The sequence below is a fragment of the Onychomys torridus genome, chromosome X, assembly GCF_903995425.1.
Source record: "Onychomys torridus chromosome X, mOncTor1.1, whole genome shotgun sequence".
Classification (NCBI taxonomy): domain Eukaryota; kingdom Metazoa; phylum Chordata; class Mammalia; order Rodentia; family Cricetidae; genus Onychomys; species Onychomys torridus.
Window position 1 is genome coordinate 61341340 of NC_050466.1, and position 27355 is coordinate 61368694.

General features: G+C 39.9%; 1 protein-coding gene across 9 annotated transcripts in view; it reads left to right on the top strand.

Annotated features, from left to right (window-relative positions):
- The window catches only part of Reps2 (RALBP1 associated Eps domain containing 2), a 237094-nt gene that overhangs the window by 180628 nt on the left and 29111 nt on the right, over positions 1–27355 (top strand). For all 9 annotated transcript variants that reach the window (XM_036174455.1, XM_036174450.1, XM_036174457.1 and 6 more), the window contains one exon: positions 5618–5679. In XM_036174455.1, the coding sequence (XP_036030348.1) occupies positions 5618–5679 (62 nt within the window). The remainder of the gene's footprint in view (positions 1–5617; positions 5680–27355) is intronic.

Here is a 27355-nt window from a genome sequence, read left to right on the forward strand (position 1 = left end):
AGAACAAGACAAGCACAAAGCATGTAAATGGAAGATTAATGAAATATAAAAGAAGTATACAATATAGAAGATTGTCATATTAGTCAAGGTTCTCTAGAGTAACAACTTATAGAATGAATCTCTCTCTCTCTCTCTCTCTCTCTCTCTCTCTCTCTCTCTCTCTCTCTCTTTCTCTCTCTCTCTGTATATATATAGGAAGGGGGATCTATCAGAATGACTTATAGGCTACAGTCCAGCTAATTCAACAATGGATGCCTATGAACAGAAAGTCCAAGAGTCCAGCAGTTACTTAGTCTATGAGACTGGATGTTTCAGCTGGTCTTCGGTATATGCTGGAATCCAGAAGAAGTAGGCTCTAATGCCAGTGAAGGAATGGATTTTCTAGCAAGGCGAGAGCAAGCAGGCAAAGAGCAAAAGCTTCTTTCTTCTATGTCCTTACATAGGCTTCCAGCAGACATGTGGCTCAGATTAAAGGTGTGTCTTCCCACCTCAAGATCTGAATTAAAGATGTGTCTTCCTACCTCAAAGATTGGATTAAAAGTGGATCTTCCAGCTGGAGATGGTGGCCAACACCTTTAATTCTAGCACTTGGGAGGCAGAGGCAGGCAGATATCTGAGTAGACTCGTTTGCAGAACGAGTTTCAGGACAGCCAGGGCTGTTATACAAAGAAACCCTGTCTCAGAAAACAAAACAAGCAACCAGAAAACAAAACAAAACAAAAAACCACCCCAAACAACAACAACAACAACAGCAAAAGTGGATTTTCTACTTCAAATTAAGCAAAAATCCCTCACAGGTATGCCCTCCATTTTGTGGATTTTAGTTAATTCTAGATGTAGTCAAGTTAACATACAGAAATAGCCACTGCAATTGTAAAAGTTAAAAATTGGTGTTTTGAAAAAAGCAATATAGTAAATAGTAGATATCAGAAGAGATTAATGAAGGAAAACTATGGCAGTGACACAGACAATATGAGGAGTGGGAAAAGATAGTTACATATGCAGAGATTAAGATGACCATAATGTGATCAATTGCCATGTCAATAAATATGAAAATTTAAGCAAACTGTAAAAAAATATCCAGGAAAACCCATTTTCCAGAAATGGCTTAAAAATTAGAAAGCCTGAATAGTCCTATAACAAATCAATGGAATCATTAACTATAAATCTTCAGGTGTCTCTACTAGAAATTTTAACTTGATATTTGAGAAAAAAAAATTCTTACTCTATACAACCTGTTCCAAGCATAACCAAGGATCATATGGGAAAAGGAAAATCATGACTGTCATTGTCACATATGAATATGGTTGCAAAATATTCTAAACAAAATATTAGCCAACTCTACCTAGGACATAGAAAAATCTGAGCAATTTGAATTAGGTCTGCTTTCATGTTAGAAAATTTATAATGTCATTTAGCACATTATCATAAGAAATCATACCATATGTGAGTGGATGCAATTGCAGTGCTAGTTAAAATTCGCCATTAAGTTATCATGGGAAAATATCAAAATAAGAATAGATGGTAATTTTCATAACCTATTAAAGGTTATCTACAGTAAACCTATGGAAAACACTGTTGAGTGAACCCATAGATACTTCTCTTTGAAGGAAAGTGAATGATATGCCCATTATCACCATTTAAAAAAGTATTTATTTGGTTTTGAGACAGAGTTTTACTGTATAACCTAGGTTGGTCTTGAACTTAAGATCCTACTGTGCAAGCCTTCCCAGTGCTGGGATCACAGGTGTGAGGCAGCACTGCCCAGCTCCCATTATCACCATTTAAATTCTGCCTTGGGGTTAGAGAGAGAGCTCAGTGGTCAAGAGTACTACTGGCTGTTATGCCAGAGAACCTGGGACCAATTCCCAAAACTTCAATGGTGGCTCACAACAGTCTATATAACTCCAATCCCAGAGGATTGACACCTTCTTCTGGCTTCTATAGGCACTGCATTCATATATGTAGGAAAAACAGCAATGCACATAAAATAAAAATAAGTATTAAAAAATAAATTCAGCTTTATAGTATGTGTATTAGGTAAATATGCATGACTAGAAAAATTCAGTACAGGTACTAAAAAGAGGAAACAAATCTGTTAATATTTTTGATATAGTATATTTGGTTTCTCTTAGTCTTAGTATTTACTAAAGAATATAACTAATACCTTCTCTTAAAAGATTCAGAATGAAGAGTGTCCACAAACCCATGCTACTGTCTTGCTGCTTTAAGTTTAGTTGTGAGAAACTGCAATATGGCGTTCTCTCTCTCTCTCTCTCTCTCTCTCTCTCTCTCTCTCTCTCTCTCTCTCTCCCTCTCCCTCTCCCTCTCCCTCTCCCTCTCCCTCTCCCTCTCCCTCTCCCTCTCCCTCTCCCTCTCCCTCTCCCTTCCCTCTCCCTCTCCCCCTCCCTTCCCTCTCCCTCTCCCTCTCCCTTCCCTCTCCCTCTCCCTCTCCCTTCCCTCTCCCTCTCCCTCTCCCTCTCCTTCTCCCTCACTCCCTCTCTCCTTTTGAATCTCCTCATGGACTGATTTTCATTCAAGGTATCAGATAGGTCATATGGGCAAGAGTTAGGGAGACCATGGTACTCAGGAAGTAAGATTCCCAAGATATGCTGGCAACTTCCTGTTCTCTTGGGGCCTCTGGAATTTCCTGCTGCACAGTTATAATGGATAGATGGGGATTTCTCTGTCTCTTTCTCTCTGTGTCTCTGTCTCTGTCTGTCTCTCTGTCTCTGTCTCTCTGTGTGTGCATGTGTGCTTGTGTGTGTGTGTGTGTGTGTGTGTGTGTGTGTGTGTGTGCATGTGTGCTTGTGTGTGTGTGTGTGTGTGTGTGTGTGTGTGATTGATTGAGACAAGTTTTCATTATCAGTATTCCAGGCTGGCTTCAGACTGTGGCACACTTCTTGCCTCAGCTCCTGAGTGTTAGGATTAGAAATGTGTATCCATGTTCATTTTAGGATTCCATTTTAAATGATCTTAATGTTTTACACCTTAAAATTGTTTCTTCATATTTGGGGCAATTTCCCAGTAAAATCAATCAATAAAATTGAATAATTATTTTTAAAAAATAGTAATTGGACCTGGATATGGATTTCTGTTATTTCTCTAGCAGCTCTCAAGAGAGAGTGGGGTCAGTCATAGGCCCCCCTCCTTTATTTGTTTTTTGTTTCTCATAGGTCACCCACCATCTTTGTTGCCTAATTTTCTTGTGTTTCAAAAACTCTTCTTACATGTTTTGTCCCGGTATCAAGGGAATAGTTGTTTCTTATGTTTTTCTAGGTTTGATTTCTTCAGCTGTGTTGAGGACATGTGGTCTTTATTACTCCATCTTGGCTGGAAGTTGAGTCAGTTTATTTAAATGGCTTATCATTTCTTGAGAAGTTCATTTTTTTTTATAGCTGCCCTGTTTATTCTTGTGCAGTTGTTTGTCATTTTCTTTAGAAAGGTGCACAAATTTTGCTTGTCTGTCTGTTTGGTTTTAAAAGTAACTGATAATAATTTAAAGGTCTAGCCGGCGAGGACCTGTACATTAGGGGCCCTGAGATGGGTTATCCTTACTGCTGTGAACATTCTCTTCTGCTACATGCTATTACTGATGCCTGTTCAGCCTGTGGAGTTATGAGCCACTGATGTGTTTTACAAATTGTAATGAAAAGCAGATCCTAGGTTGACACACTTGGTTGTACTATATCCATACACTAGCCAAGAATAAACATTTCTGTGACATGATTCTGAGTTACATCTGTGGAAAGCACCAAGCTCCATCTTTATGCTTGTCTGATCCAGAAAGGCCAAATTACTATGAAATTACAAGAATATCCATGATCTTGATATATTACTATTATTTGTTTTTTAAAAATATAGTCCTTTTATTAATTCTATGAGAATTTCATTCAGTGTGTTTTGATCCTATTTATTCTCACTCTTCCCTGGTCTATCACCTACATTCTCCCCCAACTTCATGCACTCTCCCTTTGATAACCTGCTGAGTTTAATTTGTATTTCTCCAACACTTCTGGCTGTAGGGCCATCCACTGGAGCATGGTGGACCTACCAAGGGCCCCATATTAAATGGAAACTGACTCTCTGACCTCCAGAAGCCATCTACTGTCAGTTGACCTTCAGGAGCTGCTTCTCCCTCCATGCTGGAATGTTGACTGGCTTGGCGTTGGCAGCTCTTGTGCAGGCAACCATGGCTGCTGTGCATTCATGAGTGCAGCAGCCCTGTCAAGGATGGAAGACACTGTTTTGCTTCAGTTCTCCCCAACCCCTGGTTCTTACAGTCTTTTCTCCCCTCTCTTCCATGATGGTCCTTGGACCTTGTGGGGGCTACTTGCTTTTACGGCATAGAATATTGTCTAATTTAGCACAGTTACCACAGACTTCTGAATAAACTATGTTTTCAGAAGAGTTTGTAAAGAATGTGGTTTAACTTGTCAGTGTATGGTTCTGAGCTTATTTCTTGTGTGTGATCATGGATTTTATTTATAATTCCATAGCTGCTGTTTATTTGTGTTAAGTTAGAATTCAGATGTTCCTGGCTTCCTCAGATATTCTTTGTATCTTGTAAGATTAAAGAAAATGTAAGACTTCAACTTTCTTTCAAAAGATCCTTTAGAAGTGGTCAGATTATTTTGAAACATATTTAATTATCCTTGATAGTACCAATCACAGAGAGAAAAGGAAAGAGAAATTTTTGAAATAAGTAAAGTCAGTCCATTGTTTTTGGTTTCTTCTACTGCTGGGCACCCTCATTTCTTCACAGGAAGCAGAGCTGCTGAGTCCAAGCTCTCTTCCATTTCCACAGTCTATGCACTAAACTAATGAGCAGTAATGGCTGAAAGCTAGTGAGAAATAGGAAAATCCAAAGAAGATTCTTCCTGGCCCCATTTATTTGAACCCAGTTTATTTAAAACCAAGTAATTAACATCAGAATAAGGACTTGAGCACATTTTCCATGCTAAATCTAGTCTTTTGTTTAAAAAAATATGTTTTCCTTACTGTTTTATCCTGTCTCAATCACTCCCAGTTATGTAAATTCTTGAATTCTGGGTAAGATGAAAAGAGGATTGGAAATAACATGCACTCTTTTTTTTATTGGAGTATGTTCATCATATGTTAATTTCTTTCTTTCAAGTATATCATGTCCTTTGACCATGCTCACTGTCCTCTTCTCTCCTGTTAGTCCCTTCCCTCCCTTTTACCCTTCCTGGTGGGTCTGTTCCCTTCCTTTAGCTTCCCTTCCACTTCCATGACTTTATGGAGCTATATACAATCGAGGATCCATAAAGGAGAAAAAAAATCACATGGTATTTGTCTTTCTGAGTTGTCTGTCTGACTTATTTCACTTCACATGATGGTTCCAGCACATGACATAATTTTATTCTTTATTATTGACTAGGACTACATTGTGTATATATGCCACAGTTTCATTATCCATCTATCTGTTATAACATAATTTTGCTATTATGAATAGTATATACTTAGAAAAATTAAGCTTTAAAGGGATTTAATAAACTTAAACATGTTAAATGCCATCACTGTTATTAGTTGAGTACATCTTTTTGTCTTTTTTAGGGGGAGGTGGTTCTTAACAGTATATTTTTCTTTCTTTCAGCTACTAATTCAGGATTGTTACCCCCACCACCAGCACTTCCTCCAAGACCTTGTCCAACACAGGTAGGTGACATATTTGATTTCTGCAAACTGTTGTCCTACCACTATGCTGCTTTGCAAGGATTAATCACCACATTGGAGCTGCCAGATAATTTCTGGATTAAGAAAATAGAGAGCAGCTAATTTCTCCTAATTCTGGTAGCTTTCACAGCCTCATGTGGAGTTTCTTTAGTATGCTACCAGCCACACTTTCAGTTCCGGTTCTTGACGGTTGTATGTGATTTTTCTACACAAAAAGAAGTAGAATTGTAATTGGGGTCAGGCTACATGGTTGTTCTGTATAGTACTCACCGCCTGGGTAATCAAATGTTCAACAGCAGTTTAGGAGCTGTGTTAATTCCATATATACTGAAAAGTGACCCTTAGCATGGCATTGGTGCTGTGGTTTGGGCCTATAGAACTTTCTTTCTTTCTTTCTTTCTTTCTTTCTTTCTTTCTTTCTTTCTTTCTTTCTTTCTTTCTCTCTCTCTCTCTCTCTCTCTCTCTCTCTCCCTCCCTCCCTCCCTCCCTCCCTCCCTCCCTTCCTTCCTTCCTTCCTTCCTTCCTTTTTTTTGAGACAGGGTTTCTCTGTGTAGCTTTGTGCCTTTCCTGGAACTCACTTTGAAGACCAGGCTGGCCTCAAACTCACAGAGATCTGCCTGCCTCTGCCTCCTGAGTGCTGGGATTAAAGGCGTGCGCCACCACCACCTGGCTAGCACTTTCTTAAGGATGATCTTTCCACTCAGATTAATAAACTGAAGCAGCTGGAGAGGGAGAGTGTGTGTTACCTGTAAACTAATTGTCACCTTTACCTGTGCTACCATGGCCTTCCCCACCAAGATTTGAAAATGAGAATGGTCAGCAAATCCACGGAGTGGGTACATAGTGCTGTAGATCACTCATTATTACTACCAAGGAAACTTCTGTCTTTAAAGAGCCCTTCAAGCTGTTGGTGGAAAATATTGGGAATTTGCTCTACAGAGAGTGCAGTTTTTATTTTGCTGCTCTGTGTGGATCATAGCATGCCTTTTTGTGTGGTACATCTCAGGATCAGTCTTGGGAACCATTTGTAACATTTGCTTGTCCTTTCTTCAGACAGTTACATCAGGAGATGTAACTACCATGAGGTATTGGCTTCTTGCTTCAGTCTGAAGGGTTAGACAGAAGTCCAGTTCTTCCTGATCTGCATATAAACAAGTGGGAACTCTTAAAGCTTTAAGAGAAATTGACCGGTTAAGAAGTGGTAATTGAGTCGCTGCTGTTTGTCTAACATCAAACCTTAGTTCTGCCCCAAGTGTTTCCTTTGTTGAACTTGTGCTCCTTCAAAATTATTAGTTGTGTTAATTGGTTATCAGCATCAGACCAGACACTGCACTAATCACTTTTAACGTACAATTTTATCTTCCCCCAAAGCCTTATGAAATAGGTACTAATATTCTTCTTTTTTATTGGCAAGGAAACTGGAGCATTCCAGGTTTAAGCAAGTTACCAAGGGGCCATTGCTAGTAAATAGTAGAGCCCCTCCCAAACTGAAGTCTTTTTACTTGCATTCTCTCAACACTGGGAGTCTAAGTTAGATCTACATCAAGACAGACAGACAGTAGATCTGTTGTGCTCATTTGTAACTGAGACTTTCTACACACCCTCCTGCAGAAGGCCTGCAGAATTGAGAGTCCCACTTTGCACCAACAGCAAACCTGGACTCGGTCACAATAACATTAGTAGGCATTCTGGGATGCTTATCTGGAAAGCACTGCTACTACCAGCTGTCCTTATCTGAGCTGGTTGCCTGGAGCAACTTGCCTGTTTGGGACTTAATGATGGAGGATTTGTCAGGGAGACTGGGGATTCTCAAGTCAGCACTAATGAATAAGTCTACTTCCGTGTCTACCAGATTTCCCAGCATTCAGCCCCAGCTTCCAGATTTCAGACTACAGGAGCAGGTGTGTAAGGAATGTAGGCAGAAAATCCCCAGGCTACTTCCCTCCTCTTGCTCTCCTTTGCTCACTGTAAATGGAAGACATCTATTTAGTATATAATAAACATGTGGTTGTGTTTAGTTTTGTGCCATGCCAAACTAGGAACAGCTAAATAGCCACCTGCATGTGACATCAGAGTGTTTCCAAAACTACTTGGATGAAACAATCTGGTATTTATTATAGGGTTCTGTGGTAAGATAAATTTGCAAGCCACTTTGCCTAACCCCCACTAGGAGATTGACAGTGCACACAAACCCGCTAAAGGCTTTGAAGTCCTATGGCAAAACAGAAAACAAGGGTCAGTTTTCTTGAAGCTGACACTTTCCTAGCTTGTCCAGCCATCTTTTTATTTCTAAAACACTTACTGTTCCAAGGGCTTAGTGGTTAGGAAATACTAGAACACCCACCTTAAAGTCCTGCTTTGAATGTTACCAAATTGCTCTCATCTGCTCCCTCATTTCTGTGTTATGTGATTAAAGTTACAGTCGACATGTTACAGTAATAGACTTTCTTGAAGAGTTGAAGGTAAAAGCTGATTGCATAGGCAGTGGCTTGGACTTCAGATTGTCCAGGTGTTCAGTTTGTTTCATTTCCTTCTTCACTCCTTTGCTCCTTCTTGTTCACTGTCTCATGAGATCATTTTTATCACCTCATGGCAGATTTTATTATAGAGAACTTAAGCACTTCTGAATTCTTCTTTTGCTCTGTTAAATGGTTTTGAATTTTTCTTTGCTGTATGTGGACCATCAACCTGACCTTGGAAATATACCTGTGACAATGGAAATATATCCATAGAGACTTTTATGAGGTATAGATTTCAGTAGCACCACTGGGCACCTAGAAGAGAGACAAATGAAATACAATTAAAATGATTCCATTTATTAGTATCGATAAAAGAGATTTAAAAGTTCATGTTATGTAATATAAATGAGTAAGACTAGATTGTAGTAAATAAGAAAATGTTTTATTTCTTTCTTTCTACAAAGGAATCCTGTCTTTAAAAGCATGTAACCAATCAATAGTGCTTCCATGTTCTCAGTATGTTCTACAAACAACAAAAGTATGTCTAGGGCTGGGGATGTAGCTCAGTGGTGGAGCACTTGCTTAACATATATAAAGATCATAGAGTCTGTCCTCAGCACTGCAAAACAAACATCAAATCAAAATAAAACAAAAACTAAATGTACTTTTGTCATTTGAGAGAGATGAGGCACAGTTTTCAGCATAAAGTATAATTTATCTAGCTCCTCTTACATCAAGTACCATGGTGATATGAGCATCTGGATTAGGTTATGCATATGGGGCTCCAGAGTTAGGAAAGGGAGTAAATGAAAAGAAACACATCTTCTCTTTTCCCCAGTATAGGTAAGATTTAGGAATACTAAGTGAAGAAAGAATCAGATGCTTTGGTTCCTCATTTGTCAGAAACCAGGATATGACTCAGTCCAGAGGAGGTGATTTTTTTTCTATTTAAATGACTTATTCATAGCACAGGCAACCAAAAGGCAAGTAGAGTAAACCATTTCATATAGATCAGTGTTAAGTAAGAGTGAAATTTGTAAGTTCACATATAAACTAAGAAAAACTCCATCCACAGAGTTTGGATTTGCCCTATAGATCAATACTCTGCTAAGGGATTGTCATTTTTTTTAACTTTAGAGATTGTCTGATACTTGAGTTAGCTAGGTACCTTTAATAGTATTGATTTTTATGCCAAATTTATTGTGGAAATTGTGATAGATTCATGGCTTTTACATGACTGTGCTTAATAAGGAAAAAGTTGGTATGTGTGTCAAAATATTATCTTTCAAGTTTTCTATCAGTATTATAGTTGATGAATTGGGGCTTCCTCTATGAATGTGCCCAGGATCTCCCTATTCATAATCCTTATTCCATGCTTCCCACAGCAAGTGATCCTCATGGCAGGGTTTTGATTACTAAAATAGCACTGGAAGTGAAGGCAGGAGGGAAGAACCTCCATCTTAATACCTATCACCTCCAGACTAAGAAGACTCATGCAGTGAGCAGGGTGACTAGCAAAGAGATTTTTAAAGAAACAAAAGAACCTTTCTTTTTAAGATGGCTGAAGGATACAGAATTTTACGGCAGAGGAAAAGCCTGATGCAAAGAAACAGCTGTGCAGCGGGTCCTGGGACATTCAAGGGACCATAATTCAGGAAGTTAGACATCAGGGAAGAGAGTTCAAGTGAGTATTATGAGGGGGCAGTGAGGAGCAGTCCCAGTGCTTATAGAGATGTGTGAGATTAGTAGTCCCCAAGAAGAGAGTTCTCTCTGGGCACAGTAGGGGAGAGCCTACTATTGTAATTTTGCTAAGTGAACCCATCTTTAGCAATGCCAGAATCAAAGGGAATAATATGGGGCTGGGGTTATAGATCAGTGGTAGAGCACTTGTTTAATCTGTCCAAGCCCTTGGTAACATCCCAACAACATTAAAAAACAAAAAATGAGGTATTATCTCACTGGTAACTTTCAAATATCTGTGATGAAATAACAAGAAAAGTTCTTTAACATGGGAGTACAGAATGTTGCTAATTTTAAATTTTCATGAATTTTTTTCTTTATAAATTAAAAAATAGTGAAACAAAATTTTGAGACCTTTTGCTATAACATATTTAGATATATAACATATTTAGATATATTACTTATTTAGATATATAACGTATTTAACTTTGTGCAGTGCACAGAAGACTGACTCCTATTGCCTGTGTCTGTTTGACATATGAGCTTTCAGTATTCCTTTTTTCAGTATATATTTACTCCAAACATATATATCAAACATATGTATATGTATTTGTCTGTGTACGTATGCATGTATGTTATTGTAACTTCTGTATCACAGTGAAAATCAAGTTAAAAACATTATTATGATTATGTGTATCTATATGTGGGTTTGTGCATATGAGTGCAGGTGCCCACAGAGGTGAGAACAGGGTGTGGGATCCTCTAGAGCTGGAGCTACAGAAAGTTGTGAACTGCAGTGTGTGTGCTGGGGTCTGACCCTGGGTCCTCTACAAGAATAGTATACATACTTTTAACCACTGAGCCATCTCTCCAACCCACCCATAAAAACCCAGTTTTTAAAAACCAGTTAGGTCCATCCAAACCTGCTATTTCAGAATGAGTAGCTTCTTTGAAGGTATAGTAACCATCAAGTATGATTAAGATTTGAATACAGATGTTTGATTGGTTAGAAAGCTAAGTAAGCATTCAGCCTGTTTAGCTACAATTACCAAAGACAAAGCTAAGTTTTATATTGACACAGTATGCTGGAATCACCAGCACTGGATGGTTGTAATGAATGGAGTCCTGAGATAGTATAAGGAATCCAGGCATCCTTAGCCTATCTTCTGTTGCCTTTTTTTCCGAGTCAGAGATTGGTGGATATGTGGGGTGACAGCAATTGTAATCGTGATGAGAGAGTCCTAATTGTTCATCTCTCCAAATAGCAAGTTGTAAGTGATGCATGGTAATACACGTTACCTTTGGGGATATTCCCTGCCAGTGTGATCACCTCTATGGAGAGTTAGTCCAGGATGGCTGCTCTGTGTACTGCAGCAGTTGCACCCACACATGCATGGCTGCTTGTCAGAGACTTCAGATGTCCTTGAATACCACCCACAGACAACTTCAGGCTGGCAGGTTGAAAGCAGGAATCGCCTTTGTCTTGGGTTTTCCAGAGCCCTTCTCAGCCTCACCACCAGCCATTCAAATTCTGCTGAAGCTGGAACAAGAGAGAAAAGGATCCACAGCAAGCCAGCCCCGCCTACTCCTTCCTTGCACCACTACTCAAACTGACATATTTATTGCTTTCAAAAGTACATTCCACTTTTTAATTTTTAGTCCTCAACATATAAATTTAAAGAGGTGTCTTTTATTCAACAATTTGAAAGGATGCTTTTCATGCCTGTCACTGGGGTTTTTTGTTAGATGGTTTATGGCTTCTTAGGAGAGCATTGTCATCCCAAGTGGCATAACTTAAAACACACACACACACACACTATGTGTATACATATATTTACAAATAAAATAGGTATTTTTTTTCAAGACAGGGTCTTTTTGTGTATATCCCTGGTTGTCCTCTGTAGACCAGGCTGGCCTCAAACTCACAGAGATCCGCCTCCCTCTGCCTCCCGAGTGCTGGGATTAAAGGCGTGCACCACTACTGCCCGGCCTAAAATAGGTATTTTTAAATAAACGTGAAATAATATGATTCCCTAAGGCTTTTAAAACTATCCTTATTTTATTTTATTTTATTTTATTTTATTTTATTTTATTTTATTTTATTTTATTTATCTCTCCTCCCTTCCTTTCCTTATGTATTGTATTCCATCATCCCTACCCAGTTAAGGCCCCTCCCTTACCTTTTTCTCATTTCTCCCTTCTTAGAACTAGTATCCTACCATTCCCTTTGCAGAGCTTCTCCCCTACCCCACTGCCCCTTTTACTTTCCTTGTATTTGCAGTTACTCTAGCTTATATACTCACATCTAAAGATATGGAGCTAGGATCCACAAAAAAGAGGGAATGTACAGTGTTTGGCTTTCATATAAACAAAGTATAATATTTTATAGACTTTCAAAGCAATATAGGCTATTGCTATTATCCTTGGTTGCCTCCCAGAAATTGAAGGCAAAACCCTATTACTGAAGACACCGTTTACTTTGGACACAGAACTTAGAGAAATTGATCTGGATCTGACCTGGAAGACTCCTCCCTAAGGAATAGCTTTCATAGTACTAGAAACTGCCAAGGAGGCAAAGAGATTAGTAGTCCTACCTAGCTGTAATGCCTAGAGACCACAACAATGACCAGAATGACAAAATATCCTGAAAGATACAATAGTGGCATTGTTTACTGGAGGTAACCAACAGCTGTTTAATTGAACTTAAGGCCTTCTCAGTGAAAGGGAATTCATGCCTGATATTATAAATCTAGCCTACTATCTGGTTGTGGTTGATGAGGCTATGGAACCTAGAGAACTTACTACTGCCACATTCCTAAACCAGTGTAATTTCTAACTGCATTCTAAATACTTACCCCTTTAGCCACAGATAAGTATAGTTCTCACCTCTCATCAAAGAAGCCTTATTTTTAAACGTCAGATGGAGACCATTATGGAAAGCCACAGCTAGTGAAATGCAGAGAATGACTGACTGTGTGATATCCAATCCTAATTGATACACCTACAGTACAACTTCCCACATTTAAGACTGGGGGAACATTGAGGAAGGAGGAGAAGGACTATTGTAAGAGCCAGAGGGCCAGGATATCTGCCACATGGTAGTGTTTTCTATATATGAGAGGGAAGCTGCATCCTTGAAATCTCAGCAATGTATTTGCCTAAACAAGACCTGAGGAATGACAGCACCAGTTGACATGCCATTGTGGGTAGAGGAAATCTCACATGTCCCTACCCCTAGATGAAGTACAGGTACAGGCTGGACTTTGACTTAAAGGGACTCAGCAAATTGTATTTATAAGTTTCTAAGTGTGTGTGTGTGTGTGTGTGTGTGTGTGTGTGTGTGCGCGCGCGCGCACGCGCGCATGCGCGCGCAGGCACACATATATAATAATGAATAAGGGGCCACGAATTTGACAATTAGGGAGAATTAGGAGGGGTTAGAAGGAGGACAAGGGAGAATGTTACATATGAAACTTTGAAAATTTTTAAAAAGAGGTATCTCTTATTTATGAGAGACTTAAATTATTCTGAAGTGAATTTGCAAAATTTGTCACCTAGGATGCTGCTTTTCATTTTCTTTCCAAGTGTGACTATTTTGTGCTACAGTGTAGGCTAGCAGTATGTTGATGAGCATTTAAGTAATTAGGGAAAGAAGATAAAAACCAGGGGCTTATCTTTATGTAGGAGGATGCTGTACAACACTGCCAAATGGGCTATCATGAGGGGTCCATCCATCTGTGGGCTATTCTTAGCTCTCCTGCTATGTAACTCTGTGACCTTGGATGGACTTGCCAATTACGTCCTTGGATCTATTTCTTCTGCAAAATGAGAGAATTGAATGGGGGGTGGATCCTAGTGTGAAGCCTTTGAGTCTGTGTTGCATAAAGAAATGTAGATGAAAAGTCATAGCACAGTTGAGGAAAGGATGGCTTAAGCCAGTTTGCCTTGCTTTCACCTGCTCTGTGCACCTACAGCCCTGGACAGAAACCGCTCTTCTGTTCTTGGTTAAGCATTTGGAGGCACAGCATGGAGGAACTGGTAGAAGCTTAAGTAGCTGTTGTGGTGAGAGAAATGCACTTTTAAGAAAAATGCCTTTTTTTTTTTTTCTTAATCAGAGACTGAAGAGAAGAGGGGGGAAAGCCCTCTGGTAGGATATCTAGAATTTAAAAAAGTCATTTAGAGCTTTGCCAGAATAAAATGACATTTGGAAGCTCCTTTTAGAGAGCATGCTCCGAGAAAAGGAGACATTGTGTAATCACCTAGTTACAGTAATTGTAGCAGTTGTTGGGTTCAAATCAGCAGTTTTTGGAAACAGATCATGCAGTTGTTGTCATCCACGTCTCTAGGTAGGTAAGCTCAGTGCCTGCGCTCCTCAGTGCTAGTTTTTCTGTGCTCACAATTCTAGCCTGTAGGGTACCCCCAGCGTTTAGAATGCATCACCTCCTCCTTACCTGCCATTTAGTGGGCTACTGCTATAGAGTCCGCTGCCAGTCTAGTTTTGGTTCCTTTGGAGTGACTTTGCCTTTTCTCTGAGGTAGCTTGTAAAACTGTAGTCTTGATGTTCTGTTTCAATGTCACTGTTAGGGGAATAGTCAAAGATTTAAATTTATTTATGTCAGGTGACAGTGTACATTTTCCATCTGGAAAATCATGTGTTTAATTTTAGAATACTCTGAGCCATATCTCCATGGGTTTTGCTCTTCTATTTATTGCTTCCTGAATGCCACTTGGCTATATTGTTCTATGTCTTTCAGCACACCTATTATGCTGGCCCCAGATGAACTAGTTATCTTTTAATTTAATTCTCTGAATAATTTCATACAGCATAGAATTTTTAAAAAGATTTATTTTTATTTTTAATTATGTGTATAAGTACCTGCTTGGGGCTATGCCTAAGTGTGTTCAGTAGCCTTTAGAGGCCAGAAGAGGGCATCTGGTCTCCAGGGACTGCAGGTACCCACCAAATGTGGGTGCTGGGATCTGAATTCAGGCCTTTTGCAAGAGCAATATACATTTTTAATTGCTGAGCCATCTTTCCAGCCCTAGCCTAAAAGGTTTTGATTTTGTTTTTAAACATCTATAGGTATTCTTTGATTTTTAGGATGCTTGTGGGGTTTTTATTGTTTTGAATTAGGGAACAGAGTCTTACTATGTAGTCCAAGCTGGCTTTGAACTTGATATGTAGCCTAGGCTGGACTCAAGCTCTGTCCATTAACATCTGTATTCTAAGTCTGGGATTACATGCCTGTACTGCCACACACAGATTGATTTCATTTTTATAGTTCATTCTTTTTTTTATATCTACCTATTTTTTAAATTTTTCTTTCACAAGTTATCTACTTTTATCTTGGAGAGTTGTGGGCATAATTGTGCATTTTAAATTTGTTCTGTTTTAATTTTTATCGAGAGTGAAATGATTTTCTTTTGCTAATCGTCTTAGCATTAATATTAGGTTTTGTCTCCTCTGCTTTTGATTTTGTCCTGTGGGTTTCTTTTGAGCTTTGAGTTTAAATTTCACTCTTGGTTCTCTGAGCTCTTCCTTTCCAGCATGTTGGGGCTATCACAAACCCATACCTGTGGCCTTCAATGTGAAGCCAGTTCTTAGACTGGAGGGATAACATTTCTGTCTGGTGTGGCTATCAAGAGTTCTCAAAGATGGTACCAGATGGCAGCTTAGTGCAGTACCATGTTGTGATATTCTACAAATGCTTTTTGATTTATGATAAGATTTTTATCTCCCCAAACTCATTTTAAGTTGAAAATAGTATAAATTACAAAATACATTTAATACAATGACCTATTGAACATTATAACTTAGCCTAACCTATCTCATATGTATTCAGAATACCTCTATTAGGCTACAGGGGCCCCAAACCATTTAGCACAAACCTGTTTTGAATGAAGTACTAACTTTCTCATGTAGTTTAGATTACTGAAAGTGAAAAGCAGAATTCGGTTACTGGGATGCTTTTGAACACTTGTAAACTTGACAATTCCTAAGTTAAAGCATTGTTAAGTCAGGGACTATATATTTGTTTACCAATTCTATTCCTAAACACACAGCCTGAGCACTTTGGCATACTATCCTAGTTTTGTAGTGTAACAGGTAGCAAAGCACTGCTGTAGCCTCTGGCTTCAAGGGATGGACTTGGTATCACTTCCTTGCCTTACATGGAATGTTTTATTATTGTGTGTGTATGATTTATGTGTGTGTATGATGTATGTGTGTGTGTATGGTGTGTGTGTGTGTGTGTGTGTGCGCGCGCGCACACATATGCCACAGTGTCTGTGTACATGTAGGCCAGATGAAAGATTTGGGGAGTTGGTTCCAGTAAGTGAGCTCAGGTCATCAGACTTGTACAGCAAGCACATCTACCCACTGAGCCATCATCTTGTTGTCCATACAAGGCATTTTAATCTGTGTTATTGTGCTATGCACAAATGTGCAGCTGCCTCTATTCACATCAGAAACCCCAATTTGTCTTACCAAGTTGTGATTTAGCCCAGAAGAGCCTTTTGCTTGCTCCTTCATATGTCCCAAGTCTACTTCATGTGAACATTTTCACGCTCATGCTTTTGTGCATCATTTCATATCATTTTTCCACAAAGGAAATTGAGGTTTAGCAATTGGAAGTGAGCTTCTTACAACCTCTTGGCTAGTAAGGGACAGAGCCTGCTCCTATAGACAAGGAGAGCTGGAAAAAATTACCGGAGAAAGTGTTAGAAATTTTATGATGAATGTTTAGATGGAGATAACATAATTTGCTGCATGCCACTAATTAACTAGAGGTCTGTTAAGCAAAATGTGACAACAATTTCCAGTCCCTGCTACCAGTCATTTTCTAAATGTGAAATTTTTTCTCTCTTCATCTAAATGACTAAACTATCTTCTCTAGAGCTTATAAAACCATATTGCCCCCTCTAAGCCTCTAATGCTGGTCTGTGACACATATTTATTGTAAGAAAAGGCCAGGTATAACCTTTATTGTGCTTTCCAAAGGGAGAAAAAGAGATACAACTTCTGTATGATAAATAAATATCCTGTTCACAGAATTGATTTGAGAAGTCTCCAAACCATAGAGAGCCTGGGAACCTTCTTTACTTCATTCATTTATGAAGTACTTAGTGCTTATGTGGCAATGCTTTTTGAAGTGCTTTATAGATGCTAACCCATTTGGTCCTCCTACTGGTCATGGCTGTGATAAAACCCCGATCAAAAGCAACTTAGGGGAGGAAAGGGTTTATATTAGCTTATGATTCCAGAGGGTTAGAGTCCATAATGGTGGGGGAGGGCATGGTACAGACAGGCATGGTGGCAATCCACACAGAGGGAGGGAGAGAAGGAGGGGAGCAAGGCTGTAAAATTTCAAAGCCCACCCCCATGACATACTTCTTTTAGCAAGGCTAGACCTTCTGAAGGTTCTATAACCTTCCCAAACAACCTCCAACTGGGGACTAAGTGTTCAAATACATAGGCCTATGTGGGACATTTCTCATTCAAACCACCATATTGTGAACCCATGTCATAGTTATTTTCTTAACAACCAACCAGACACATCAGAAATATATTTTATTTTTAAAAACTTTTAAAATGAAGTACATCTACCCCACTATTAGTGACTTTTTAAAAGTTAGCCCTCCTTTTTATTATGCTCCTGTTAGTGTTGTGTTGTATAAATTTTACTTTGCTGAAATGTTTTTTTCTGGTCAGTCCCATCTGTTTGTATAATAACTTCATCATGTTTTAATGGAATGGACTGACTATAAGGCCACACTTTGCTAAGAATTATGGAAGCACAAAGGTAGGGGTAATAACCCTGTTCTGTAGCTCCTTCACACTTCCTTATTCTCAGAAGGTAGTCCTGCCCCAAACCATGTGTTTTGTAGTTTGTCATGGTACCTTTATGTAACTCTCCTGCTCCATGTGTCTCATGCATGCCCATCTCCTCATGCTTCACTGCTAAGGATTAACGGTGGTAGCTACCCACTCTTTTCCCTTTCAGTAACAAGGTAGCTCACTTTTCCTGCAGGACGGGTGAGTTACGGTTGATTTCTAGGTTCCTGAAGTCCTTGTTTCTCTTCTTCATCCCCATTCCTCATCACTAAATAGTGACAGAAAACAGGAAGCAGTCCTAAATACACAGAGTACAAAAATGTACTCTGGCCTTAATGGCAATGGCAGTGGTAGACAGTAGGGATTGAGCTCAGGAATGCAGCTAGAGAAAGGAACTAAAAACGTGGGCTTGGGTTTTGAATCTGTCTCTTACTGGCTTTGTGACTTTGGGCAAGGTACTTAGTATCTCCATGCCTCAATTTTATCATCTCCAAATAAGTAACATAGTAGGAGTATCTATTTTGATAACTAAAAGACAGAAAATCTATAAATCACTTAGTGCCTGAAATATGACCGAAACATTCATATACATACATATCACATACACACATATATGTACATATGATTTACATACATTCAGTAATCATTCATATATATATATATATATGAATATATATACATTCATTAGGAGCTATTATAATTATTATCATTCCTGACATATACATTCAATAGGAGCTGTTAAATTATTATCACTCCAGGCCAAGTGAAATAAAAGGGATGAGATCTAGTTGAAAATTGCAGAAAACTTAGGATAGCCAGAAATTAGTGGCCACAAGCCCATAATGAGTGCTGGACTAGAGCATGTGACCACTTATAATAGAATTAGTTACTTTTTTCTTTCTTTCCTTTTTTTGTGGTAATGGAGAGGGTCAAACCCAGGGATTCACATATGCTAGGCCAGTGTTTTGCCCTTGAGCCTCTTTACCAACCATTTTTTTGGTGGCAGAGTTTTGTTATGTAGCCTGGACTAACCTCTAACTTGTGATCCTCCTGTCTCAACCTCCCTGGTGCTGGGATTACAGGTGCTGGCAGCACACCAACTTTGTTTTTATTAAGAAACTTTTTATTCATTTTACATACCAATCATAGGTCCCCCTCTTCCCTCCTCTTACCCTTCCAAACTCCCAGCCCACCCCACCCCTCATTCCCTCCTACAAGAAGGTAAGGCCTCCCATGGGGAGTCAGCAGAGCCTGGTACATTCAGTAGAGGCAGGTCCAAGTCCCTCCCCCTGCCTCAAGGCTGTGCAAGGTGTCCCACCATAGGTAGTGGGCTCCAGAAAGCCAGCTCATCACCAGGGATGGATTCTGATCCCACTGCCAGGGGGCCCCTTAAGCAGATCAAGTTACACAACTGTCTCGCTTATGTAGAAGGCCTAGCCCAGTCCTGTGGAGACTCCAGAGGTGTTGGTTTAAATTTCATGAGTTCCCACTAGGTTTGGTTTGGTTGTCTCTGTAGGTTTCCCCATCATGATCTTGATGTCCCTTGCTCATAGAATCCCTCTTCTCTCTCTTCAATTGGACTTCTGGAGCTTGGTCTGGTGTTTGGCTGTGGATCTCTGCATCTGCTTCCATCAGTTACTGGAGAAAGGCTCTATGATGACAGTTAGGGTATTCACTGACCTGATTACTGGGTGAGCTGGTTCAGGCACCCTCTCCACTATTGCTAGTAGTCTAAGCTGGGGTCATCCTTGGGGATCCCCGAGAAAATCCCTAGCACCCAGTTTCTCCATATCCCCAGGATGTCTCCCTCTATCACAGTGTCTCTTTCATCAGCACACCTACTTTAAAATCACTTTCTTATTCATGTCTGTGACCCTCTATGAGCTTGTCTTCTACCTGTATCATTCCCAATCCAGAGCATCACCAGTTTCTGTTCATAATAGAAATGGGAAGGGGGAGAATCTGTTGGCCAGAGGCATGTGTAGGCCATTTTTCTTCAACATTATCTCATGGAGAACACAAGTCTAAAGGGATTTTTTATGTAAATGAAGCTAATGTAAATGAGATGCATAAGTGGAAAGTAGGGCAGACCATCCATCCTATCCATCTTTGACCTCCAGTCTCCTAACTTTGGGGGGTGGGGATCGTAATGCCTGTGTGTATGATTTGTAGATTTCTTTTTTCTTGAAGACTTGTGTCTGACTAAGATGCACCATCTTTCAGACCTAACCAGCAAAAGTCTTGATAAATATCTTTCATTCAGCTGGCATCTTCAAAGACTTGCTGTCTTGAAGAAGAGCTAAACAAGGCTGCCCAGAGAAAACAGAAAAAGCAGGTTTTCTTCTCCCTCTGAGGTGCCCCACTCTGCTGCCAACTTAATGGCATGTTGCTCCCCACTCTCAATGGAGGATGCAGAGGAAACCTCAGTTATTGGCCTTCAGTGCTGGCTGTTAGTTTTATAATATTCCAGCATTTCCACTTTGCATATCATAGGCAGAGCTGGGGAGAGGTATGCATCATCAGCTCACTGGTACCAACATGCTGTGTGCTGGAGCTTGACTTGCCTCTGACTCCTTCTTGGGGATTCTATATACCAGGCAACATGAGCATCCACCACCTTGGGATCACAATAGTGATTTTGCTGTAGGGCACTGTTTTAACCCAATTCTTGTACATATGTTGAAACGGAGCAGTTCTGTTTGCAGTTGCTTGAGATGAAATGTCCTTTTGTATACGTTTAGCTAGTGCCACTAGGTGGCACTTTAGGGACATTGCAGGAAATTGGCTCTACTGGATTTATGTTTTAAAGTTTTTATTGATGTATAATGTAGGAATATCGAAAGGTGTACATTGAATGTGCAACTCAGTGAATTTTAAAAAGATGAATAATACACACATGTAATATACACATAAAACAAGAATATAATCAACACTCCTGAAGTCCCCTCCACCCCATTCTGTTTTCCTATAATTATCTCCTATTTTTAGGATTAGCACTATTGTGACTTCTAACAATATAGATTTACTCTGTTTTTTTTCTGCTTTATATAAGTTAAATTGTGTACTATGTACTTTTCTGACTTCTATTGCTCTATTGCTTAAGGGATGTTTGGAATATCATATGTGATCACTGCTGTATAGTATTCTACTACATATGCCAATATCTTATATCTTAGCTTGCTCTTATTGATGGATATTGGGTAGTTTTCAGATTTTGACAGCAATAAATATTGTCAGTCTGCACCATCATGCCCAAGGTGTTGAATGGTTATATTTTTATTTCTTTGGGGTATAAAGAGTAGAATTTTCTGCATCATACACTAGGTATATGTTTATCTTTCATAGATACTACAAAACAGTTTTACAAGGTGTTAGTTCAGGCATACTTCCTTGGTGGCCATCCATTTCCACTGGCACATTCTCTTTATTTTCAACTTTATTTCTTTTTGACTTTTGGAGACAGATCTCACTATGTAGCCCTGGCTGGCCTGGAACTCACTATGTAGATCAGGCTGGCCTTGAACTCGCAGAGATCCACCTACCTCTCTGCCTGCTGAGTCCTGAGATTAAAGGCATGCATCACCATACCCAACAAGATTTATGTGTTTTATGTATATGAGTATTGCTAGCATGTATGTCTTTGTACCATGCTTGTGCCTGGTGTCTGTGGATTTCAGAAGAGGGTGCTGGATCCCCTGGAACTAGAGTTATAGATGGTTGTGAGCCACACATGTGGGTGCTAGGACTCCAACCCAGGTCCTCTGCAAGAGGAACAAGTGTTTTTACCTGCTGTGTGCACTCTCTCCAGCCCCCTTGATTCCACATTCTCATCAGTGCTGACTTATTTTATAGCTGCTTCCCAGCTCTTCCATAGTTTTTTTGTAGTTCCTTGTTGGTAAGCTATTCCTAATTGAAATTTTAAAGCCATATTTCTCACAGATAAAGCTCATCCAGAAAGGGCTGTGTCAGCCCAACTATGAACATTTAATAGTAAAGACTATTAATAGCTACTAAATAGACATTTCATAGTAGTAGCTTGACTGTGAACTAAAAGTAGTTAGAGATGATACTATTCTAATACTCCACCACCCAGAGACAGCAATGGGGGAGAAACAAAGAGGCTTTTCCGAGGTCTCATCATGAGATGCTTTTGAATTGGGTGCCTGTTTGGGCAGGCAAGAAGCTTGCATAAAGCATCTTTATTCAACTTTAGGCAGTTCAGTTCTCCCAAGGACAACTGTGTCTGTGAGGACTGTGTTGTGGATTCCACTATAGGTGTGTGATAGAGAGAATGATGTGCAGACTCAGTTCAGACTCTGTTCTGTCAATAGAAATTGCAAACAGAAGAAACCAAACCTCAGTCATGGTAAAAACGTTGGCTTTTTTTAAAATCCCCAAGTAAAGCTCCCCCTCTTAGTTGTAAGAACAAGTGTGTTTCATGGATATTGTCTACAATCCAGTGGGTTTCCACAGTCCCCAAGAGGTCTGACCATGTGACTGCTGGACCCAGGGTTTAGTTTATAGTTGTTGATTTTAGCTGTCATTGAAGTGTGTCGGGGGACCTTGGCAGCGTTTTCCGTGGTGTCCCCCATGTTGGATTGGTCTGCCATGAGGAAGGGGTGCAAACTGCCTGCGATGACTGTGGTGGAGGTAGCCATGAAGTCTGAAGGTTTATAGCAATTGTCGTTTTTAGCTTCTCCCCTCCGGTACTGACAGGAATAATATCCAGGGACACAGATTCGGCTGTGGATAGTTTGCCACTTTTACTCTCAACTGGAGCCAGCATGTTCTTGCTATAGGTTTTCATCTGTTCAGTAAGGGAGAAAATGTCCCTTACATCCAACTGGCTGTTACTGTAAATAACAGAAACTATGCCTGAGAAATCAATTGTACTTTTAGATTTATTTTAATAGTAGCTGCCATTATTGAACAGTTATTATGTAATTGTGCTTAGCATTCTGGACAAGATATTCTGCTTAATCCCCACAGTGCTGTGAATTAGATAGATTTTCCTCATTTGGCTGATGGAGAAATTACAGCTTAGAGAGGTCAAGTATGTGACCAGCTTATGCACCTAGTAAGGGCACAGACTGGATTGGACTCTAGAGTGTGTACCCAGTACCTGCTGCATTCTGCTATTCCAGTGGCCTCTTGTTCAGATGCACAAAAAATAGTGTTGAGTTTGTTGCTGTCTCGTTCTCTTGTTGATTATAACACTCCCTGTTTGATGGCAAGTAGATTAGGCACTGGAAAAATGATAACAAAGCAAGGCACATGTTGTGCTTTCCAGGGGCTTACAGTTCGGTTCTGTTTCTCTATTTTGTAGGTGACTTGGGTTGTGGATTCTAGTAAACATTGTTGCAGAGAATTGAGTGCTTAGGATGCTCTGGAAACTGGTATTGGAATGACAGGGTTTGCTCTGGCTAGGGTGCTGCTGACTGTTGATTTTTATCTTCTGTGTCTAGGTTTCATCACATGGCTTTCTGGTGGGGCCTTGCTGAGCAAAGATGTGGCCAGGTGAAAATCAGGCACTCACTGACATTTAGGATGCTGAAAATCACCAGAAGGCTGCTGCAGGGTTGTCCAGTTATCTCTCTGGAACTTAGTTCTTGCTTCTGGGCTCTTCAGTATTAAACAAAGCTTGAGATTCTTTTTCTAACCCACCAATAGCATGGATATTGCAGAATTTTAAAAGTCACCAATTATCTATACCTTGGCAGAGTTCTGCAGTTAAACTCAAAAAATAAAATGGGATGATTTTTTTTGTTCCAAAATCGATTTTTAAACCAAATCTTACTGCTAATTGCATTTATAGAGTTTTATGACTCACTTTCCCATTCCATACATAGTAGCTGAGCAAACAATTCAGAAGCCTAGTCAGTCATTGCAAGAGCACTTGTGGCCTGGTCCTGACTAGCATCTTGGAGACTTGATTTATTCATCTCTTAAGTGAAGAATTTGGTCCATCAGTGCCCCCTAGTTGGTCTGGGCTGGCTGCATAAAAATCACACAGGGGCTTGTTAAAAATCTCACTTTCTAATGCTGTACTCCTAGGAGAATTCCAACGAGGAAAGTCTGCAGAACTGTCTTGATATCTGTAGTTTATTAAACTTCCCTAGATAATTCTCTTCTGCCAGCTATATTTGGGAACCACTGGGCTGGAAGATTTGGAATGTAACTATACCCAAAGCAGGCTCTTTATGGTTGAATGAAACTGGTTATGAGTCAGATGATGGAAACACCTCTGCCTGGTAGAGGAGTTGTGTTGTGTGTAGCAAACCTTGGGGTCCCACTGTATGGCTTTGAGTTAGGATGGGCTATAAGATGAATTACTCCATGCAGGGTGCATTGGTCTGGACAAAAATTAAAGGCTGGGGCAAAATCTGCTCAAGATTTGCAGTATCCCAAGTGGGAAATGTGATGAACATCTAGGTTCAGATCTGGGACTAGGACTTTTGTTAAGCTAGCTTGTCTCAGTGGGACAAGAATTTGATTGTGTTGTATTGATATTTTAAAATCCATAATTTATAATGCCATAGATTACTGCTCTGTTTTAAAGTTTATTTTTTTCCATTTATGTCCATGAGTGTGAGTGCATGTATATGCATGTACATGTATGCCCTACGTTGTACATATAGAGGTCGGGGACAACTTTTGGAAGTTGGTTCTCTCCTTCTATCATGTAGGTTCTGTGGATTGAACTCAGATCATCAAGCTTGGTGGCAGGAACTTTTACTGGCTAAGCTATCTTGAAGGTCTCTATGTTTTAACTAAGGATGGACTATAGGTATCTATGTTAGGATTTCTATTGCTGTGATGAAACATCATGACTAAAACTTGGAGAGGAAATCATTTATTTTGCTTTATGGTGGTTTTCTTTCTTTTTTTTCTTTTGGTTTTTCGAGACAGGGTTTTTCCGTGTAGTTTGGTGCCTTTCCTGGAACTCACTTTGTAGACCAAGCTGGCCTTGAACTCACAGAGATCTGCCTGCCTCTGCCTCCTGGGTGCTGGGATTAAATGTGTGTGCCATCCTGCCTGTCTTTATGGTGGTTTGAATGAGAATGACTCCCCTGGGCTCATATATTTGAATGCTTGGGCCCTAGTTGGTAGAACTGTTTGGGAAGGACTAGGAAGTGTGGCCTTGTTGGAGGACATACGCCATTGGGGATGGACTTTGAGGTTTCAAAAGCCCATGAGGAGTCTCAGTCTCACTCTGTCCACCATTTGTGGATAAGAATTAAGGTCTCAGTTACTGCTCTCACACCCTCCCTGGCTGTCTGTTGCCATACTTGCTGCCATGATGGTTATGGTTTTACCCTCTGAAACTGTAAGCAAACCCCCAGTTCAATGCTTTTTAAATAAGTTGCCTTTGTCATGGTGTCTCTTCACAGAATAGAAAAGTAGTAACTGAGACACTGTTCATTATGGAAAGAAGTCAGAGAAGGAACCTGGAGGCAGGAGCTGATGCAGAAGCCATGAAGGAATGCTGTTTTTTGGCTTGCTCCTTATGGCTTGCTCAGCCTCCTTCTTATAGACCCAAGACCACCACCCTAGGGGTGTTCCCACTCACAATCGGCTGGGTCCTCCTACTTCAATCATCAATTAAGAAAATTCCCTACAGGCTTGCCTGCAGCCCAATTTTATGGAGGCATTTTCCAAATTGAGGTTCCTTCCTCTTAGATGACTCTAGCTTGTGTCAAGTTGACATAAAAACTAGCCAGTACAGTGGGCCATCACATTGAAGTCAAATGGTATGTTCTTCTTTCCAGTAATACCCAGTCTCTGTGTTCTCAAAGTGTATTCTGTAGATCATTGCTTCTGCTGGATGCTAATAGGAGTAACAAGAAAGGAAGTAAATGAAGCCAATTAGTCTAAGTAGTACTGTGGTTAAGCAAAAGCAAATGGTTGGTTGCTTTTTCCTCACAGCATTTCAGAGCATGGAATGTATAATGTGTTCTATGGAGCTTTAAGAAGAGATAGGCAAGGTGGTGCTTTCCAACCTCTTATATCAAGGGCTGACAAACTATAATCTATGGCCAAGTCTATCCATCATCAATTTTTGTGATCAGGTTTCTCAGAACACTGCTATGCTTATTCATTGTATTGTCTGTGACAAAGTTACAGTTGAGACTGCCTCCCAAACCTAAAATATTTACTGTATGTCCCTTTATGGAAAAAGCTTGCCTGTCCCTGCTCTAGACAATTCATGGATTAATCTTCCCTAGGTAGCTGCATTGGAGAGTTATTGCCACAGGGAATTATGTGGCTTATTCTAGCACTGTGTTGTGATGCACCTGCTTAATTATATTCAGTTTCTGTATGCCCATAACTTTTTCTGCTTGCTTTGAGCTATTTTCTCTCTCAACTATTTACCCATCTTCCAAGGTCAAAACTGGAGAGTCTTATCTTTGTTTTTTTTTTTCCTTTCACTTAACCGTATTTCATCAGTCACCAAGCATGTATCTAGTTTCTAGTCTAAATTGCACTCATAACTGCCTGTTCCCATTCTTGTCAACCTGGTTTATTTTATTTACTTATTCGTTTATTTTAGTTTCTTGAGACAGGGTCTTGGTAGATAGCCCAGGCTGACTTTGACCTTGCAGTTCCCCTGCCTCTGTCTCTGGAGGACTGAGATCACAGGTGTGCACTACATGCCTGGCTGTAACTCTGTTTACATAACACTTACCTCTTGTCTCATTTTCTTCTTCGGAATTGTAATGGCATTTCCTTCATTCAGTGTGGGTTGCTTCCAGTGCTTTCCACTCATTGGATCGAGAATAATCTTTTGAAAATGCATAGCAAATCAGGTCACTCTCTACATAAAGTCTGTCAGTAGCCCCAGTGCCCTCAGGCTAAGCTACAAATTCTCAACATTCACATGTATGGGGCTAAGTCTGGCCAGGAGAACAGGAAGTGCTATGCTATTTCTTAGTGGGGGAAATGTAATTGAAGGAATTAAGAATTTACCAAAAAGATTAGCCATTCCCATGCTTCTTTCTACCTGCTGCAGTGTAGAGGAAAGCATAGAAGTGGGAAATAGTATCAAATATGTTTTAGACAGTGTAAGTCCTTGTTCCATCACTGCTAGCGTTTTTCTCCCCGTACTTTGTCCTTGTTCTACCCTAACCAGATCCCAAACTCTGGAACATTAGAGCACCTTCAAAAAAGAAAACTCGACCAACTAATGTGTAATTGTGTCTGGATGAGCAATTTGGGAGTGAGTTGGCTGATGGTTCTGACTCACAGTCTCCCTTGAAGTTGTTGTCAAGATACCAAAGATCTGGAAGATCCTCTGCCAAGATGGCTATTGACAGGAGCCTCGCTTCCTGGCTTAGATTAGTGTTAGGACTGCTGCACAGACACACATGCTGGCAAAACACCAATGTACATAAAATACAAATAAGTACATTGTTTTTTAAAAAAGGACTGCTTGGGTCTTCTTTATAAAATGACAACTGGCTTTCTACAAGACAAGTAATATAAGAGACAGAAAGACACAGGCAAAAATGAACACCAGAGGAAAGTGTATAAGAACAGTTGAAGTCCCTCTTGTGGAGCATGTTGTGTGTTTCTCAGTCAGCTTCCTAGAAGCAGGGCCTGAGGTGAACAGTCTTAGAAAGTGATTTATTAAGGGAGTGCTCTTAAGGAAAACAACCAGAAAGAGGGGAGGGAAGCATGATGAAGG